The sequence below is a fragment of the Rattus rattus genome, chromosome 1, assembly GCF_011064425.1.
Source record: "Rattus rattus isolate New Zealand chromosome 1, Rrattus_CSIRO_v1, whole genome shotgun sequence".
NCBI lineage: Eukaryota > Metazoa > Chordata > Mammalia > Rodentia > Muridae > Rattus > Rattus rattus.
The window spans coordinates 46584245-46605361 of NC_046154.1; the positions used below are offsets into that span (position 1 = coordinate 46584245).

Below are 21117 nucleotides of genomic sequence, written 5' to 3' on the forward strand. Positions count from 1 at the left end.
AACCGAGGTCATCAGATTCCTTCAAATTGCCCCCTAGCCTCCACACATGAGCCATGGTACACATGTCCTCAATAAATAAAGGTGAAAACACTTCTTTTGGAATGTCTTTTTAAAGATTTATTTTAGGTGGGGCACAGTGGCATACAACTTTAATCTCCAAACTTGGGACGTAGAGGCAGACAGATCTTTTGAGTTTGAGACCAGCCTGGTCTAGAAAGTGAGTTCCAGGATCTCGAGGGTACAGAGAGAAACCCTGTCTCAAAAAACCAAAACTCAATATATATATATTTGTGTGCATGTATGTGAAAGAGAGACAGACAGACAGTGAAAGCTAAAGAAGCTGGATTTCCCCATGAAGCTTGTGAGCTGCTCAGTGTGGGTGATGGGAATCAAACTCTAATCTTCTGCAAGAGCAACATGCTCTCTTAACCTCTGAGGCAGCTGCTCACCCCTGGGTGTCTTTGCAACATCTTGTAGTTAATGGGTTCCTCTTTCTCTTCCCTTTTGTTTTTATTTTTTAGATTTTTGAGTCTTATGTGTGATGCTGGGAATCAAACTCAGGTACCCTTATAACCACTAAGCCATCTTCACAGCTCTGTTCCCTTTTTTCTTTTGAGTTAGGATCTCACTAGGTAGCCATAGCTGGCCTCAAACTCAGAGGTCCTCCTACCTCCCATGTGCTGGAATTAAAGGCCTATAACATTGTGCCCACTCCTCACAGCTCCCCGCCTTTTTTGAGACAGGTTATCACTGTGGTTCCTGACTCACCTGGAACTCCTTAGCTGGGACTCTGTCCTCCAGCCTCCTTGTCACTGGGTTTAAAGGCATGTCCTACACCTACCACCCTCCCTCCCTCCCTCCCTCCCTTCCTTTTTTGGGGTGTTGGGGGGGGTCACGATGGTTTCTTTGTATAACTCTGGCTGCCCTAGATCTTGCTCTGTAGACCAGGCTGGCCTTTAACCCGCAGAGATCCTCATGCCTCTGCCTCTGGGATTAAAGGCATGCGCCACACTGCCCAGCCAACCCCCTCTTTCTTTTCTTTCTTTTTCCAAAATTAAAAAATTATTATATGTATAAGTATGTGCCATAGTTTACCTGTGAAGATCATAGGACAACTTGGTTCGTCTGTGTGTGTCCCAGGAACTGAATTCAGTTTTCATGCTGGATGACGGTGCCTTTTTTTTATTCTAATCTCATAGGCCATTCCTTCCTTTTCTTTTCCCTTAAACTTGTCTACTGGTGGTGCGTGCCTTTAATCCCCGCACTTGGCAGTCATAGGCAGGTTAATCACTGTTTTGGGCCAACCTGGTCTAGGCCAGCCAAGGATACATAATGAAATTGTCTCATTCAAAACAAAACAAACAAGACCAGTTCCCTCAGACTTTCAGAACTTTCCTCTTTGTTTTTTTTTTTTTGTTTTTGTTTTTTTTTTTCTTTTTTTCAGAGCCGGAGACCGAACCCAGGGCTTGCGCTTGCTAGGCAAGCGCTCTACCGCTGAGCTAAATCCCCAACCCCCAGAACTTTCCTCTTAATAGAATTTTAGATTTTTTTTTTTTTTTTTTTTTGGTTACACATGCACAAAGTCCATATTTCTTTTTTGAGGGGGAGGGTTAGGGGTTGGGATAGGTAGGGTATTGCTGTATCACACACTGACCTGGAACTTTCTGTGTGGTCCAGGCTTGTTTTGAAATTAGGATTCTCCTTCCTCAACCTCCTAAATGTCGAGATTCACTTGTGAGCCACCATTCCTATATTTTCTACAAATTACTGGCTAGGTTTGGAGTTTAATTAGATTAAAGTTTGATCTTTTTGGCAAGACCCTTACATGTTGTATTCTTTGACTGGGCTGTCCATGATGTCTAGTCGTACGTTCCTATAAAGTCAGTACCTATTGGTATGTAGAATCAGTTATAATTCACTGGGGATTGTACAGTATCTAGGTCTGATCATTCGTTGGAGATCATTATGATGTCTTGGCTATTATATGTTTGTCTGTACACGCATGATATATGTGTACATGCATGTGCTCTGGAGAGGGTGTAGGTGTCAGAGCACACCTTTGTTAAATTGTTTCTCCTCTACAACCTTTACTTGAGGTTCATGGATCAAACTAGGGTCGTCATATATGCCTATCAAGCATCCCACCCCCTGACGGAGCCCTCTCAACAGCTGTGTATCTTAATTGTTTCTTTCTCGCTTGCTAGTTTGGTTACCTTATAGAGTCACTTCTCATTATCTGTATTTGATTGCACAGTGGTCCCTGAACCACAGTTTCACATAATTATATTAACCTGTGTGAATTAAGTTATATTTAATTTTGAATAAACCCTCTTAGGGAGCTCAATAGATCTGGGGAAATTAACAGATCTATTTGATGAATATGTGCTAAGTGTTCTACGGTCACTGTTGGTGGACTACATGGGTCACTAAGTGGAGAATCATCATAACTAGGAAAAAGAGATTTGGGGGAACCTGCCTTAGATTGGTGCGTCAGGAAAAGCTTTCTCTAAAGATGGGCTTGACCTGATGCAGGAAGTGTAAGTACAAATTAGTGAAGCAAAGAGAGAACGTTTTTAAAGTGGACATTGTATGTGATGACCTGCTGAGGCTTATCGAAGGATGGGGAGAGGCCAACAATGCCAGTCGTGTTAGGATTTAAGGGAAAGAATTTACCCTAAGAGGCAGCCTGAATGCTGAGACAGCAAGGCTTTATGCAGAGTTAAATGTCTAGAGATTTATTCTAGGTGCTGTGTAGGAAATGCTACCTACAGGCTTGTGTCGAGTGCTTCGTCCAGTCTGCATCTCTGGAGGATGGTGGCTGCGGGTGGTTAGGAAGAACCATCCCACTTGTTTCCTATCTTACTTGGTTATGCTATACCATTTACAGCTGATGTTAAGACGGGGAGAGGTGAGGGTGAGAAGAAGTCTAAACACTCATCTTTTGGCTCTGTCCACAGGTGTCTGGAGAAGCCAATGAAACCCAAATTGCAGAAGCGCTAAGGCGGTACAGTGAACGGGCATTTTTTGTCCGGGAGGCTTTGTTTCATCTTTTTAGCCTGACTCATGTGATGGAGAAAACAAAGCCAGACATTTTAAAGGTAAGAACAAGAAACTGGTGATGAAAAAATTTGAAATTACTTTTTTAGTAGATTTTATGTATTTAGTCTTTGACTTTTATTTTATTTCTTTATTGTTTTTAATAGGATTGATGATCCCAGTTCCAGTTATTAATTATAAATGAGAAGTTAATTGCATATCATTATTGAAGTTATAGTAGTCTCATTAAGTAATGCTTTCCAGTGCTATATAATTACTTCAGACCAGTAGTATCCCCTGTGATGTTTTATTAGAAGAAAATGAAAGTATAGGGTGGGCTCCGTGTCCTGCTCTGTCTGCCAACCTTGGATGGCTTCCCACTCAGAAGAGCTTTATAGAAAAATATTAGAACTCTGTAAGGTAGGGTGGCTACAGAGACGGCTCACTGGGAAAAAGCATTACTGGGCAAGCATGAAGATGAGAGTTTAGCTCCTGTGCTGGGGCCAGGTGAGACAGGAGACTGCTAGGGCTCGCTGGCCCCAGGGAAGGCCCATGAGGTGTAGTGTGACACAGCAGGCGACCAGTGCTCTCCTCCAGTCTCCCTCCATGTCCCCACACATGGACATACACCATCACACACACTACCCACATCCCCAAGTAAATGTGGCTCAAGTGGTAGAGAGGGCTTTGCAAATTGGGGCCACCCTGGTCTGCAGAGTGAGCTTTAGGTCAGCCGGAGCTACATGGTGAGACCTTGTCTCAAAAACAGAAAAGTTCCACTAATGTAGATCTGGATCTGTACCCATGTTAACAGTCCTGTCTGTGTGGTCCTAGGTTCAATCCTTACTATGACACAAAACAGCATACACATACACACACACACACACACACACACACACACACACACACACACAGCACCCACACACACACACCTACAACCACGCACACACATGCACACAGGTATATTCAGCTGAACATGGGGGAGTCAGTCCTTAACTTCAGGATTCAGGGGCTGAGGTAGAGGATTACCAGTTAGACCCCAAGTGAGCTACACAGCAAGTTTGAGAACGACCCTGGTTTCAGAAGGAGAGCTTTGAGGCTGGGCAGAGGGTTCAGAGCGTTTGTTGCTCTTGCAGACTCCCAGGTTTGACTCCCAGCATCCACATGCTGGTTTACAGCCATGGCTCAAGTTCCGGGTAGTCTGACAGGCATTCACGTGCCGCATGTACAGGCATGCAGGCTAAACATATATGTAAAAGTAAAATAAGCCTACAAATTAAAAAGAAAAGTGGGCTGGAGAGATGGCTCAGTGGTTAAGAGCACTGAGTGCTCTTCCAGGGGGCCTGAGTTCAAATCCCAGCAACCACATGGTGGCTCACAACCATCTGTAATGGAATCTGTGACCTCTCCTGGTCTGTCTGAAAACAACTACAGTGTACTCATATAAATAAAATAAGTAAATCTTTAAAAATAAAAGTAAGGAGTCCTTGTCTTAATAAAAATTTAAAGTCAGGCGTGGGTGTTTGCCATTAACTCTGGCACTTGTGAGACAGAGACAAGAAATTCTCTTTGAGTTTGATGCCAGCCTGGTCTACAAATTGAGTTTTAGGCTGGCCAGGGCTATGTACTGAAACCCTGTCTCAAGAGAGAGATGGCTGGGTAGTTATAACAGCATATTTGCTGCACCCAGTGTATAGCTTAGTGGTAGAATACTTACTTGTGTTTGAGCACAAATATTCATAAATAATAATAACCAACATATTTATGAATACAAGAAACTTAGATTTGATAAGGCTACCTGGGCCGCAGGGATCTATATCTGTATCTTTTCTATAAATCTTATGTAATCATTTCCTTGAGTAGACAGACAAGGAAATTATCTGGTAAATCCATGGAGAAATCAACTGTAGAGAGGATGACAAAAGATCATTTATGGGTGGGCAAGGTAGCATGTATGTCTATATCTTGGTAAGGAGAATGCATGGGGTAGTTAGAATCTGAAGTTCTTGTCTAGTTAGTTCTGTTTTCTTAGTGTGGTTAAAAGCTAGGTTTTCCAGGGCTGGATAGAGGGCTCAGTGTTTAATTAAGAGCACTTGCCAGTGACTCACAACTACCTGTCTGTGACTTCAGTTCCAACTGATCCAATGCCCTCTTCTGGTAAACAAACAAACAAAATTTGGTGGTTGGTTTGTTTTAGAGAAAGGGCTTCTTCCCTGTGGTGGAGCCCTGGCTGTCCTGGAACTCTGTAGACCAATCTGGCCTTGAGCTCACGGCAATCAGCCTGCCTTTTGAGTGCTAGAATTAAAGGTAGGCCTCACCACTGTCCAGGTATAAAATAAATTTGAAAGAAAGCTAAGTTTTCAGCCGAACTGAAGAATGGGGAAGACCTTAGAGGGGAACGAAGACAGTTTTCTCATCAGGGAGAGGCTGTGTTTCATTGCATCTGACTGGCAGCACTGTCAGGGAAGGGACAGGGAATTGAGAATGATTGCCCTAGGCTCTTTGCATATGAACGTGCTTTTGAAGTTACTCTGGAGCAACTGCAAAACAGCCTCATTCTATGATGTGTGTTTGGATTTATGAGGTGAATTAAGAGCACTAATTGTCTTTTTGTTATTTTCAGCTTGTGGTTACTGGGATGAGAAACCATCCTATGAATTTGCCTGTGCAGCTGGCTGCAAGTGCCTGTGTGTTTAACTTAACTAAACAGGACCTTGCCTTAGGCATGCCTGTCCGGCTCCTTGCTGATGTGACCCATTTGCTGCTCAAGGCCATGGAACATTTTCCTAATCACCAGCAGGTAAGCAGACACCTTCGAATTCCCACTCTGTGGTCCTGGGTTGTTCTTTACTGCCTCCTGCTTGCACATAGTTGAGTTTAATAAAGCAGGTGTTTTGTTTGTTGTTTTGCTCTTTTGAAGCAGGAGTTCATGTAGCCCAAGTTGCTCTTGAAGTCCTGATCCTCTCAAATCCATTTCCAAAGTCCTGAGATTAGGCATACATCACCATGCTCAGAATGAAAACTTATTGTGGTTCTAGGCATGGTGTTTTTTGCCTTTAATCCTAGTACTTGGAAGACAGAGAGGCTGGTGGATTTCTGTAAGTTTGAGGATAGCCTGGTTTTGGAGCAGACAGAGCTTCATAAAAAAAACAACCAAGAGCTGGAGAGATGGCTCAGTGGTTAGAGCACTGACTGCTCTTCCAGAGGTTCTGAGTTCAATTCCTAGCAACCACATGGTGGCTCACAACCATCTGTAATGGGATCTGATGCCCTCTTCTGGTGTGTCTGAAGACAGTGACAGTGTACTCACATATATAAATAAATCTAAAAAACGAAACAAACAAAACCAAAAACATATTGATGTATTTCACAAAGGAAAACTGAGAAAAAATTCAGAATAAAAGATTAGGATGTAAAGGTATGGAAAAAAATATGTGTGAAGGGCTTTGCAATATTAGGCTAGCACTCTGACACTAAGCCAGATGTCTTTTGGAGAGAGGAAAACATACTAAAACTGGGTATGAGATGTAGCTCAGTTGGTAGAATGTTTGCCTAGCTTACACAAAGCTCTGGGTTTAATTCCCAGTACTGAATAAAAATGGGCGTGGTAGTGCATCCCTGCAGTCCAGCACTCAGAATGTGAGAGCAAGAGTTCAAGGTCTTGTTCACCTGCATAGTGAGTTTAAGACTCTCCTGCAGTACAGGACACTCAAAAAAAAAACAAAGAAACCAAGTGTAATAAAACTAACCTGTGATAAGCATACAGCTCTGTGCATAGGCTGTAAACCACACTAATGGGAATTGTATATATATGAATTTTATCTTGATAAATTTGTAACATAGTTCAAAAGAACCTGTGTAAATACTATGCTAATTAAAAAGTATGAATATTATGTAATATGACAAATTAGAAGCACCAACTATGTCTGGGGTTAGTCATACAACAGAGTACTTAAAAACAGTAAGGCATGGCTGGGCATGGTTGAGCACATCTTAAATCCCAGTGATCCCAGCACTTAGGGGGAACTGGCAGGCAGAACTCTGATGGTTCCAGGACAGCCAGGGCTGCTTAGAGAGACCCATTTCAAAGCAAGCACAAATACACATAGTAGTGAGAAGATTATAAAAGCAGCTGCAGAGACAATGATGGAGAGGTCTGCCTGGCCTAGCCCTAGGCGGGACCATGCGTATTCACAGCAAGGGGGCACTCTGTCACCCACAAGTACAGACAGTCCAAGTGCCTACAGAGGAAGATGGGATGTAGCTGTATGGGAGAAGTGACTTCTGTAGTCTGTAGTCTGTAGTCTGCAAGGGAAGTTAGTCAATGTGGCCTTTCAGCAGGAAACTATCAATGACAGCCTCTGACCACAACCTTGATCGGTCTCGGCAGAATAGAACATACGTGATTTCATGAATTCACGCGAGAGACTGAGTGTTAACCAGTATGTTCATTATTAGTACTTCTGTTGAGAAGGGGCCCAGGTAGCCTTGAACTTCTGATCTTTCTGCCTTTTCTCAGTGTTGGGGTCACAGGCAGACCTATGCATCATATCCTGCTTTATCCAATGTCATTTAAACAGAAATACATAGGCTGGGCGATGGTGGCACACACCTTTAATCCTAGCACGTGGGAGGCAGAAGCAGAGTGATCTCTGAGTTTCAGGCTAGCCTGCTCTACACTGAGAGTTCCAGAATAGCCAGAGCTATACAGAGAAACCCTATCTCTAAAACCCAAAAATCCAACCCCACCTTCCTCAAAACCAAACCAAACCAAACCAAACCAAACCAAAACATGTTTTTTTTTAAGTTATTGGACTGACAAGATGGCTCAGTGGGTAGAGGCTGTTGCATTTAAGTCTACTGACCTGAATTTGATTCATCCTAATTCTACAAGGTGACAGGAGAGAACTGACTCCTGTGAGTTGTCCTCTGACTTTCACACATGACCATGTGCCCTGGCAGGCATGTGTGTACCTACACACACACACACACACACACACACACACACACAGCACCACCACCACCACCACCAAACAAAACACTAGGAGGGAAAAAAGGGCTAGTGATGCGGCTTAGCAGGTAAGGATGTTTGCCACCAAGGCTGACAGCCTGAGTTCAACCTCTAGGACCCATATAGAGAAAGGAGATAACTGAAGAGGCCCTTCAAGTTGTCCTCTGATTCCCCCACAAACACACAGATGGATGCATAAAGTATAATAATTTTTCCAAAGTTAAAGACTTTTAAATTCAAAATTTATGCAGACCAGGTCTGGTGGTAAAGTCCTATAACCCAAGCGCTCAGGAGGGGGAGCTGAAAGATCGGGACCACAGTCATCCTTGACTGTAGTGACTTCAAGCTAGGCTTGGGCGGTGGTGTCTGACTAGTAAAGATGGAGAAGCACTGCCCTATAATATACATTTTTTAATCTTTTATTTATTTAATAACATTTGGAGAGTGAGTCAAGTGCTTGCTGGATAATCATAAGGACCTGAGTTCAGATCTCCAGCACTTGTGTAGGAGTTGGGTGTGGGAACACATACCTGTAACTCTGCAGAGCAGAGGCAGAGGCAGAGGCAGAGGCAGAGGCAGAGGCAGAGGCAGAGGCAGGGGGATCCTGGGAGCTCTTCGCATGGCTAGCATAGCTGAATCTTGTATGTTGGTTACTTTTCCAGTCTGTGGAGAGCAAGTGAAGGGAGAAGGGGATGTTACAGCAGCAGGAGCAGAGGACTGCCTGGTCACAGTGCGTCAGTAGTCAAGTCATGGTGGCTTCTGGGGTTTAGCACACCTCTTCCATTTATACAGTCCAGGATCCTAGTTTAGGGGATGGTACCGCCCACAGTAGTTGACTCTTCTCACCTCAGTTAACCTAATCAAGATAATCCCTCAGAGATGCTCAGAGACCCATTCTTCATGTGACTCTAAATCTCATCAAATTAACAATTAACCATCATAGTAAGAGACCCTGTAACTTTGTCTCAAAAAATAATGTGAAGAGTAATAGTGGACAGTTAGCAGTGTACCGCTGGCTTCCACATGCTCATACACATCATACCACACATACACTCCACAAATAAATTGTTTTAAATGAGTACATTTAATATTGCCTAAGTTATGGGGCTAGTGGTTAAGAGCACTTGCTGCTCTTTCAGAGGGCCTAGATGAGTTCTCGGCACCTGCATAGCAGCCAGCAGTCACTCACCTGCAACTCCAGCTTCAGGGGATCTGACGCCCTCTTCTGGCCTGTGCAGGCATTGCATATCCATGGTACACATGGCATGTCAAGTTTGAATTTTCATATTCGTTCTGCTCAACTGGTAAAAGTCCATGCCAGTGTTCCCAAATCGTAATGCTTGTCCATCCTACACTCTGGTGACAAGCCACTTGGCCTTTCTATTCCCATAATAGGTCCCCTGCTTTTGTTAACCATTTTCCAAGATATTGGCTCCGACATAACCTGCTCTTTGAAATCTTGCCTTACACTAAGAGCTCTGAAGTCTGTTTTCTGTGCTTCCAGACATTTCGGATAGGGAGTGCTGCACTGCTGGGAGCTCAAGAGAGGCAAGCAGGACAGTTGAAAACCAGGCAGGCTTCCTGAGAGACGTAAATACCTGAGCCTAGTCCTGGAGCCTAAGAATATAGCTCAGTTGTGAGTGCTTGCTTTGACTTGACAAAGCCCAGGGTTCCTTGCTTGCCTGTAATCCCAGCACTCCAGAAGTGAAAGCGGGAAGATTAAAAGTTCAAAGTCGGGCTGGAGAGATGGCTCAGTGGTTAAGAGCACTGATTGCTTTTCCAGAGATCCTGAGTTCAAATCCCAGCAACCACATGGTGGCTCACAACCATCTGTAATGAGATCTGATGTCCTCTTCTGGGGTGTCTGAAGACAGCCACAGTGTACTTATATATAATAAATACATAAATCTTTAAAAAAAAGACTTGTATTTAAAAAAAAAAAAAAAAAGTTCAAAGTCATCCTCACTACTCCGTGAGTCATAGTCCAATTGTGCCGCATGAGAACCGTCTCAAAACAGACAGAACGGCGTGGGGTGCAGGGAGGGCTGCAGAGCTGACTCGTGCTTAAGACTTGTTCTTAGGAGGGCCGAGCATTGGGTCCCAGTACCAACAGGGAGGCTCGCGGGGATCCATTGTTGGATATACATGTTGTGCGCATATATACACACAGGCAAAACACTCATAAAGTAAAAATAAATAAACGTTTTTTAAAGTTAAAAGGGCTTAAACGTTCATAATTTAATGTACTGATATAAGACCTGAATTGAATCACCGTGTTTAAAAGTACAAAGTTTTCCTAAAGTAATCGATTTATTGATAGCAATGATAAAGAACTGACTTTAAAAGAAGAAAATGTTGGTTAGGTGTCACAGCACAGACCTTTAATCCCAGCGCTCGGGGGGCAGGGGCAGGTTGCTCTTTGATGATTCAAGCCCAGCCTGGTCTCCATAGTGACTTCCTGGACAGCCAAAGCTACATCATCTAGAGATGTCTGAACAAGACCATAAATCTGTTCTCAAGATTTAAGAGCAGTCGCCGGAGCTGGGGCAGAGTTTGGTTGCAGTGTTGCCTTGCAGCACGAGCCCTGGTTCAGCGTCTCGCACTCCGAATGTTCACGCCGTCCTCACACACATTCAAATATATTTTTTAAACAATTTTTTAAAGACTGACTTTGGCTAAAAGATAACGGAATGATGTTCTATTCAGGTTGTTATTTTCTCTCTTTCTCTCTCTCTCTCTCTCTTTCCTTATTATTCTTTAGTTACAGAAGAATTGCCTCCTCTCACTTTGCAGTGACCGGATTCTTCAAGATGTTCCATTTAACAGGCAAGTGATAGCTTAACAACCGGAGTTCAATCCCGAAGACCCATGTGGTAGAAAGAGAGGTGACTCCCTCGATTGTCCTCTAATGTCCGCTGTGTGAGAGCATGCTTGTCTGCGCACACTCACATTTAGATATCTGGTTTTAAAAGGTTTTAACAGAATATGCTTAAAACAGTAGAAATACTAAAATGATTTCACTGTTGAAGATAAAATGCCAGTATTTCTACATTATGTGTGCATGCATGTGTGTGGGCGCATGTTGTTTTTTGGTTTTTTTGTTTTTTTTGGTTTTTTTGGAGCTGGGGACCGAACCCAGGGCCTTGCGCTTGCTAGGCAAGTGCTCTACCGCTGAGCTAAATCCCCAACCCCTTTCTGAGCTAAATCCCCAACCCCCCGCGAGTGTTGTTAATATGTGTTTGCACACCATGCATGTGTTATCAATGTGAAAACCAGAGGTTGACATTGGGTGTTTTCCTCAATCGCTCCTCACTTTATTTTTCTGAGACAGGGTCTCTCACTGAACCTGGAGCTCACGGAGTGGGCTAGACTGGCTGGCCCTCAAGTCCTCGGGATCCTCCTGTCTCTGCCTCCCCAGGGTTAAGATTGCAGGTATGTGCTGCCATGCCGAGAGCTCTTTTACATGGTTGCTGGGGATTTGACTCAGGACCTCATGCTTGCACAGTGAGCCTTTACCAGCTGAGCTTTCTTCTCCGCTCCCGAGCTCCTGTGTCTCCACTGCTGCTCTCATTTTGATGAGCACAATGGTGCAGGCCTGGAATCTCAGTAGGAGAATCAGGTCAAAGTCTGCCTGGAAATTAGGGAGACTCTGTCTCAAAATAAAAACAAAGAGACGGGTGTGGTAGCAAATGCCAGTAATCCCAGCACATGGAAGATGGAGGCCAGAAGATTAGCAGTTCAGAGTCATCTTTGGCTATAGAGAGTTTGAGGATAGCCTGAGGTACATGAGAGTCTTATCTCAAAAAAGACTAGAGTGGGCAAGATGACTTAACTGGGAAAAGCCTGACCAGGTTCAAACTCTAGAACTAATTCTCAGAAGTTGTCCTCTGATGGCCACAATATATATCAGCGTATGTACACACTCATGCACATCAGAGACAAACACTCACCACTAGCAAGTAAAATAAAAATAAACAATGCAAGTAAATAAGATACAGGGCTAGGGAGGTAGCTCTGTGGTAAAGCATTGGCTTAGACAAGATCCTGGGTCCAATCCCTAGCACAGGAAAGAAACCAGAAAGGCAATGGTTCCACAACACTAACAGGTGACTCGTAGTCTCTTTCATTAAGAGGAAGCTTCCTTTTTCTTCACACATACTGAGTTGTACCACCCACCCTCCTCGGGCTCCCTGAAACCATGCCTGGATCTCCAAGACTGAGGAAACCCTCTTGTGTTTTCAGGTTTGAAGCAGCCAAGCTTGTCATGCAGTGGCTTTGCAACCACGAAGATCAGAACATGCAGCGAATGGCAGTAGCTATCATTTCCATCCTGGCTGCCAAGGTACCTGAACTTCGCTGAGTTATTTCCTAATGGCAGCTGTTTCTCATTCCAGTTCCCCCCGCCCACACCGTGTGCCAGAGAAGCTCGGGCACCTCTTCGCTAGCCCCGTTAGCTGTGTTAAATGTTGCAGAATGGGGGTTGATGAGCTATTCCAGCCTTGCTGTGGAGGCTGTTGTGGCGATCTGTGGTAAACTCGCACCAGTTAATTCTTAGACATTCACTTCGTCTTGTGTTTGCTTCCAGCTTTCCACAGAGCAAACCGCACAGCTTGGTGCTGAGCTCTTCATCGTTAGGGTAAGTTTACTCTCCCTCGTTGTAGGCCACTGCGTAGTGTGTGTTTGTTTTTAATTTGTAAGTAAATTTGCTTCCATGTAGATCTGTGTAACGTGTAGAATGGCCTAGAGCTTGTGGAGGCCAAAAAGTGCATTGTTTTGTCTGTGTATACATTTGCATTCCTAGGACTAGAGTGACACATGGTTGTGAGCCGCCATTGCGGGGCTGAGAGTTGAACTCAGGTCCTTTTGAAGAGCAGCCAGTGCTCTCTTGGTCAATGAGCCTTCTCTCTAGTCCCTGATAGTTTAGTTCTCTCGTCTCTCCCTCCCTCTCCCCCCTCTCCTCTCCTCCTGACCGGGAGCACTGTGGTATATCTTTTGTGAGTGAGTATGGCTGTAAGTCTGTTCCTGGGGATCTGAGCCAGGGTCAGCGTCACACATGCTAAGTCAACTTTCTACCGCAGAGCCACCCCTGTTCCAGCCTAGCTCTCTCTATATCTTAACTAGTTCCCTTTTTCTATTTGTTTGTTTGTGTGCTTTGTGCATGAGTGTGTGTACATTTGCATACCAGAAGTTGTGAGCCACCATTGTGGGTACTGAGAGTTGGACTTCGGGCCTCCAGAAGAGCAACCAGTGCTCTTAACTACTCAGCCCTCTCTCTCTCCTTCACTTTTTCTAAATGAAAGTTCTCAACTTTTTAAAATATTTGTAGAGCTAGGGATTGGTGCCTATGCTAGGCAGACGTTCCACCACTGAGCTTGTATTTTTTCCATTTTTATACATTTATGTATTTAATTTTTATATGTATGAGTCTTTTGTGCACACATCTGAATGTACCATGGGAAGGCCTGGTGCCTGCAGAGGTCAGCAGGTGGCAGATACTCTGAAGCTGGAGTTATAGGTGGTTGTGAGCCACCATGTGGATGCTGAGAGTCAAATCCAGGTCTTTGCAAAAACAACAAATAGTCTTTAACTATCGAGACATTTCTCCAGGCCCAAATGCATTTTTTTTTTTTTTAAATGTAGCTTTAGTCCTTGACAGATGCAGACAGCCATGAACTAGTAGTCAGTCCTGTGTTCAGGGCCTAAGAGCACTTGCTGCTCTTGCAGAGGACCTGGGTTCAGTTTCCAGCTACTACACTGGGTGGCCTATGGCACAATTCTACTCAGGGGATTCATTGCTCTTCTAGCCTCCGTGGGCAGCTACTCACACATGGTACATTCATACACTCAGATACACACACACACACACACACACACACATTCACACACACACACACACACACACACACACACACACACATTAATTTTATTGTAAATAAAAATAAAAAGATCCCTTTTCAGAGCCAGGCATGGTGGTACATGTCTTCAATCCCAGCACTTGGGAGACACAGGCAAGCGGATCTCTATGGTTAGGGCCAGAGTAGTCTACATAGTGAATCGTAGGGTAGCTAGGGCTACTTAATGAGACCTTGTCTAGAAACAGAGGTAAAGAGCTTTTGGGAACTAAAAGTAGATATCCCAGTAATGTTGGCTGAAAGTACATTAAAAGATTTTCGTGTAACTGGAGTTAGTAGTAACGATGGCAACAGCTCCTTTGTTGTTTTGAGATTGAACCCAGAGCCTGAGGCATGTTATTCTCAAGAGCTGGGAGTAAAGGCACGCCCTTCCTTGAAACCTGCATTTCCTAGGCTAGTTATGATAGATGTAGCTTATACGATGACATGTCAGAGCCATTATTATCTTAGTACCCGGTGTAGACTTCAATTCTGTTATCATAGTGTGTGTGGCCCAAGAGGGACTTGAAGCTGTGACAGTTCTCCTGCACAGCAGTGGTACAGGGGTGCATTACCATGCCCGGCCTTTTCATTCTTGTCTTAAAGATAACTTGAAATTTGTTAGAATTAGTCCTTCTAATTCTTTAACAAGTTGATAATGACCAAATTACTTTATATTTTTTAGATTAAATTTACGTCCCTGGAAAATGGTACTATTGGTATTATTTGCTGTATGTTAATAAAACTAATTTTGTCTCCGTTCACTCCCTCTTCCTTTTTTATATTTTGTTTTGTTTTGCTTTTAGTTTTTTCAGACAGGGTTTCCCTGTGTAGCCTTGGCTGTCCTGGAACTTATTGTGTAGACCAGGTTGGCCTCCAACTCAAGAGATCCTCCTGCCTCTGCTTCCCAAGTGCTGCAATTAAAGGCATGTGCTACCATTGCCCTGCTCCCTCTTCCTTTTTTTAAGTCCCAGATTTTATTATAATGGTATACTGTGACTAATTAAGATCCTTGATTCAAGGCTCAGCAGTAAAGGCAACTGCCACCAAACCTAATAAGCTGAGCTTCATCTTTAATGGTAGAAGAAGAGAACCAGCTTCTGCAAGTCCTCTTCTGACCAAAGGAGCTCAGTGTTTCATACATTCATTGGGGTGTGTGTGTGTGCGCACACACACACACATACACACACACACACACACACACACACACACACACACACACACACACACACGAAGGAATAAAAGGAAAGGAGCAAGCAGAAGGCTGGGCTGTAGCTCAGTGAGTGAAGAACACCTGTATCCTTGGCACCATGCAAACCCCATGTGCCTGTAGTTGTAGCACTTGGGAGGCGGAAACTGAAGGACAGATGTTCAAAGTCATCCTTGGTGTATAGTGAGTTTGAGGCAACATGAAACCCTAATCAGAGAGGAAGAGAGGCAAAGAACAGAACAAGTACTTTGCTTATATAGAGTCCAGTTTGGTGCTCCATACAATGAACTAACAAGTATTCTTTACAGAAAAGCAAAAAGAAAATTAAGGGATAGATAGGAAGGGAAAATGAAGGTCCAAACTAAGGGATTGTTGGCTGAGGCAGAAACATCTTGACTTAGAGGCTAGCATTTGCTACTCTTAAGGTTTCTGTTTCTATGGTAAAGCACCATGACCAAGATCAACTTGGAGAAGAAAGTTTATTTCATTTTACAGCTTGTAGTCTGTCATCCAGGAAATCCAGGGACTGATGCAGAGGCCATGGAGGACACTTGGTCAGCTGCTTTCTTATACATCCCTAGGATTACCTGTTCAGTAGGAGCACCATCCACAGCGGGTCCCTTTGCAGTCACTAATGGAGGAAATGCACTACAGAATTGCCTACAGGCAAATCTTCTCAATTGAGGGTCCCTCTTCCAAAGTGACCGTAGCTTGTGCCAGGTTGACTAGCCCTGGGTTGCAATAGCAGCACTGCCTTAAGAAACAATACAAGGGGTTGGGGATTTAGCTCAGCGGTAGAGCACTTGCCTAGCAAGCGTAAGGCCCTGGGTTCGGTCCCCAGCTCCAAAAAAAAGAAAAAAAAAAAAAAAGAAACAATACAAGGGGTTGGGGATTTAGCTCAGTGGTAGAGCGCTTGCCTAGGAAGCGCAAGGCCCTGGGTTCAGTCCCCAGCTCCAAAAAAAAAGAACCAAAAAAAAAAAAAAAAGAAAGAAATAATACAAAACCAAACTGGATCAAGCAAATGGCTCAGAAAATACCGGTGCTTCCTGCCAACCATGACCTGAGTTCAGTCCCCACGACCTGCATAGTGGAAAGAAAACCAATTCCTGTAAGTCGTTCTCAGACCTCTGCACACCTCTGGCATGGATGTGATTCACATAGACACTAGATATAAGTATAGTTTACATTTTTTAGAACCATTGCAGGGGATGCTTTAAGCTAGGAAATTAGTCCTCATGGGTTTGTGATTATTGGTAATCTCAAATTATAACAATTCAATAAAAAAAACATAATTCCCTTTTCCTTCCTTTTAGCAACTTCTTCAAATAGTGAAGCAGAAAACTAATCAGAATTCCGTGGACACTACGTTGAAATTTACTTTGAGTGCACTTTGGAACCTTACAGATGAGTCCCCAACGACGTGCAGACACTTCATTGAAAATCAGGGGTTGGAACTCTTCATGAGGGTTCTAGAGGTCAGAATGGAAACTTACCTAACAGTTTGGACAGTTTCTATAACCATTTCTTTATTATATTTGTTCCTTTAGATAGTTACACATTTCTCTTTCTTTTGCAGTCTTTCCCAACCGAGTCATCCATTCAACAAAAAGTTCTAGGACTTTTGGTAAGATATAAACCTTTCCTGATAAATTGTAAGCCATAATTACTTTCTGTCTGAGTGTGTCCATTAGAGGTTGTTGCTTGGGCCCTCAAGACTGTGAAGATGTAACTCAGTTGACGAGTGTCTGCCTAACACGCATAAAGCCCTGGTTGGTCTTTAACTGTATAAAATGAGTGTCGTCAGCCAATGGTTGCTCACACGTTTCATCCCAGCACTTGGGGAGCAGAGGCAGGAGAATCTCTGAGTTTGAGGCCAGCCTGGTTTACAGAACAAGTTTCAGGACAGGGAAGCCTACCCAGAGGAACCCTGTCTTGAAAAACCACAAAAAGAAAAACGAAAGTGCTGGTAGCACGTGATGCCAGCACCGGGGAGGTGAACACAGGAGGAGACTTGCTGAGTCCTGTGATGCATGGTGATTTACTCAGCGGTTAATAGTATTGGGTTGCTCTTCCAGATATATTCACATGGAGAATCACAAGGATCTGTAACTCTAGCCCCAGGGGATCTGATGCCCTTGTCTGGCTCTGTAGGCACTTTATGCAGCTGGTGCATAGATGTAGATTCAGGCACTCACATTAAAAAAAAAAAGTCTCCTAAGAGTCTTTAATGGCAGCCAGTGGCAAGATGGCGTCAGGGACAGAGTTGAGAATTCACATCTTGAATTGGAAGCATGACACAGAAGGGACGCGCTGGAATGGTGCAAAGCTTTGAAACCTTAAAATGTGCTCCCACTGACCATCTTCTCCAGCAAGGCCACACTCCCTAAGCCTTCTGACAGCTTCATTAGTTGTTCATCAGGTATTCAAGCATCCAAGACTAAGGGAGACATTTGTCCCTCAAGTTACCACGATTCCGTTACTTTAATTGTGAACTGCCCAGCTTGTATGTGTGTCAGAGAGCACGTGAGTGCTTGTGGCATAGTGTCTGAGAACTGCTGTGGTTCTGCCTCCTTCGCAGAAGACTAACTTTTCTGCCCTCTTTTTCTCCAGAACAATATAGCGGAAGTGCAGGAGCTGCACTCTGAACTAATGTGGAAGGATTTTATAGACCACATCAGCAGTCTCCTGCACAGTGTTGAAGTAGAAGTCAGTTACTTTGCAGCTGGAATTATTGCCCACTTAATATCCAGGGGTGAACAAGCATGGACCTTGAGCCGAAGCCAGAGGAATTCTCTTCTTGATGACTTGGTAGAGTCATTTGGTGGTTTCTGGAATGATGCCCACTACATTTGTAATGGTTAAGTATGGAAGCTTTATAATGGAACGATAGTTAAATAAATCTTGTAACATGTCCTCTGTCTGTGTCTTCCAGCACTCAGCTATTTTGAAATGGCCAACTCCAGAGTGTGAGATGGTAGCATACAGGTAATTAGCATGATTAAGGAATCTCGCCGTTGTTCTTACCGTCTTCTGCAGTACAGTCTCACAGTACTGTCTCTCCGTAAAGTAAAGTGGTTGCTTGTTGTGCTGCCTGCTCATAGTCCCAGCTGGAAGCTGAGGCAGAACTGTCAAGTTCCAGTCTATTCTGGACTATAGGACAAGAACCTGTCTCAAAGTGGATTTAAAAAAATATTTTGACTTATTTTCTACTATTCATTAATTATCCCATCATTCCATGTTATTGAAGGCATATCTCTGAAATATATCTGCTCTTTAAATTTAAAGATGACCAAGAGGACTGGAGTTATATGTCTGGCAGAGTGTAGTGTGTCATTCCTAAAATCCTGGGCTTGTGATCCCCATCACCACATAACTGCATGTGGCAGCCCAAGCCTGTAATGCTCATGCCGGGCGGCAGAGGCAGGAAAATGAGAAGTTGAAGGTCATCCTGGGCTACACAGCAAGCTTGGGGTCAGCCTGGGATACATGAGACTCTGTCACTTAACTCCCATCCTACCTCCCCCCAAACAACAACAACAACAACACAGGCACTCTGGCAGGCTAAGTCCTATGACAATTAGATGACCAGACAGGCACCTTACTGTCTTAATATTCCCAGTGCCGCATGATTTTATTATACTTACTTTTATTGCCCACTTCTTATATCCTGGTATGTTTTTGATTTCTTTAGTTTTTTTGAGATTTCATTTTAGTTTTACATCTATGGTGTTTTGCCTGATTGTATCACTGTGCACTGTGTTGCATGCATGGCCCTCAGAGGCCATTGGATCCTCTGGAATTGGAGTTGCAAATGGTTGTGAGCCACCATGTGGATGTTGGGAATCTGGCCTGGATCCTCTGGAAGGTGGCCAGTGCTCGTAACTGCTGCGTCATCGCTCCAGACCCTCGTCACAGTTTTTAAACCCCTGTTTGTTCAGACCAATACAGACAAACAGGCATATCCAATACTTTTGCCATGGTGTTCTACTGTTTATCACTGTCTTCAATTTTCTACTTTACAAACCGAGGTCTTTAAAGCGAGCAAGTCTTAAGGCCCAGTGTGGTGGCTCATCTCTGTATGGTGGTCCTCAAGAGGCAGAGACAGGTCGGGGGGGGGGTGGTTCAGTGGGTAAAAGAGCTTACCTGATCACCTGATCATCTGAGTTAGATGTCCTCCACCTACAGTGGAAGGAGAGAACTGGCTCCCAAGAGTTGTCCTCTGGGCTCTGAATGCTTGCTGTGGGGTGTGGGCTTACATACTTGTACTCACACACACAGCACAGTGATAATTGACTTTTTTTTTTTTTTTTTTTTAATCAAGGGAAATTTATTTCTCAGTCACATACCTGTCCTTTGTGGGTGGGAATGGTATGGATGCTATGGATTCTCTATATGCTAGATAATTGACTTTTTAAGAGAGGTACCGCTGTGGGGCTTGCCTGTTTTTCTCTGACCTTTAAGATCTCTTGGTCATGTGTGGCTCAGCTGTGCTGTTTCTGGAGCTCACAGCCCCAGTGCCTGTGCATATTTGTTTATGATTCTTCTGTTTCCTTGGTGAATGGTTACTTTATTAATATATGGTAACCTTTACTTTTTCTGCCTCCCCATTCCCCCTTTTATGTCAGGGGCTCTCTACATCACCCTGGCATCCTGGAACTCACCAGGCTCAACTCACAGATCCATCTGCCTCTGTTTCCCAATTAGAGGTGCATACCACAAGCTTCTTCTGACTGATTTTTTTTTGTTTTTTTTGTTTTTGTTTCTTTTTTTTTTTTTTGAGCTGGGGACCAACCCAGGGCCTTATGGGTTTGCTAGGCAGCGCTCTACCACTGAGCCAAATCCCCAACCCCCTGATTTTTTTAAAAAGATTTATTTATCTATTATAAATAGCTGTCTTCAGACACACCAGAAGAGGGCCTCAGATCTCATTACAGATGGTTGTGAGCCACCATGTGGTTGCTGGGAATTGAACTCAGGACCTCCGGAAGAGCAGTCAGCGCTCTTAACCACTGAGCCATCTCTCCAGCCCCCCCTGACTGATTTTAAAATGCACCTTTTTTCGAATATTTAAGTTGGGAAGACCAAAAAAAGAAAAAGAAAAGCTTTTGAAAGATGCACACTCCCCTCCCCTAATACAGTCTTGCATACCTCTGGTGTACCATGGAGTTTCTCAGTGCAGCCCTTTCTGAAATAGGCATGACAAAGTAAAGCTGTGTGTTGCTCCTTATCAGTCTAGAAATGGCATATATTTTCATAAAGTTGTAGGAGTCACTACCTAGAAAATGATACTTTGTATAAAATGTGACTTTGATTCTTTTGAACCTTTAGGTCCTTTAATCCATTCTTTCCACTACTTGGCTGTTTTACAACTCCTGGAGTCCAGCTGTGGGCAGTTTGGGCCATGCAACATGTCTGCAGCAAGAACCGTATGTACCAAAAATAGAACTATGGTTCAAATTAAATTCTCCTTTATACCAAGTCATTTTGGGGGGAGTGAAAGATTGTTGAGTGTTCCTGTGTAGTTCTGGCAAGCTGGTGTAGAGCTCACTCTGTAGCTCAGTTGGCCATCAGCTCTGCAGAGTCTGTGGTATGGGGTTTGCCTGCATATCTGTTTGTACACCACTTACCTGCTCTCAGATCCCCTAGAACTGCAGTTAGAGAGTGGCGAGCCACCATGTGTGGTGCTCTGTGCTGCTGAACCATCCATCCCTCAGCCTCCAGAAGGCCTTTGCTTGCTTGCTTGGTTGGGTTTTGTTGTTGTTGTTGTTGTTCTGTTTTTATTTTTTGAAACAAGGTTTTTCTGTGTAGTCCTGGCTGTCTTGGAACTCACTCTGTAGACCAAGCTGGCCCGGAACTCAGAGATTTGCCAGCTCTGCATGTGCCACCATTATCTGGATCCAGAAAGTCATTTTTAAGTATATATTGCATTGTTTTGTGTCTCACTGGGTAGATCAGGCTAGTCTTGAACT

The 21117-nt window shown here is 43.8% G+C and overlaps 1 protein-coding gene across 1 annotated transcript in view; it reads left to right on the forward strand.

Annotated features, from left to right (window-relative positions):
- Positions 1 to 21117, forward strand: part of Zyg11b (zyg-11 family member B, cell cycle regulator) — a 51642-nt gene that overhangs the window by 26335 nt on the left and 4190 nt on the right. Inside the window, exons 4-13 of the mRNA XM_032900749.1 lie at positions 2958 to 3098; positions 5660 to 5836; positions 10809 to 10873; positions 12290 to 12389; positions 12633 to 12683; positions 16462 to 16623; positions 16725 to 16772; positions 17759 to 17956; positions 18081 to 18133; positions 20477 to 20574. Coding sequence (XP_032756640.1) covers positions 2958 to 3098; positions 5660 to 5836; positions 10809 to 10873; positions 12290 to 12389; positions 12633 to 12683; positions 16462 to 16623; positions 16725 to 16772; positions 17759 to 17956; positions 18081 to 18133; positions 20477 to 20574 — 1093 coding nt within the window. The remainder of the gene's footprint in view (positions 1 to 2957; positions 3099 to 5659; positions 5837 to 10808; positions 10874 to 12289; positions 12390 to 12632; positions 12684 to 16461; positions 16624 to 16724; positions 16773 to 17758; positions 17957 to 18080; positions 18134 to 20476; positions 20575 to 21117) is intronic.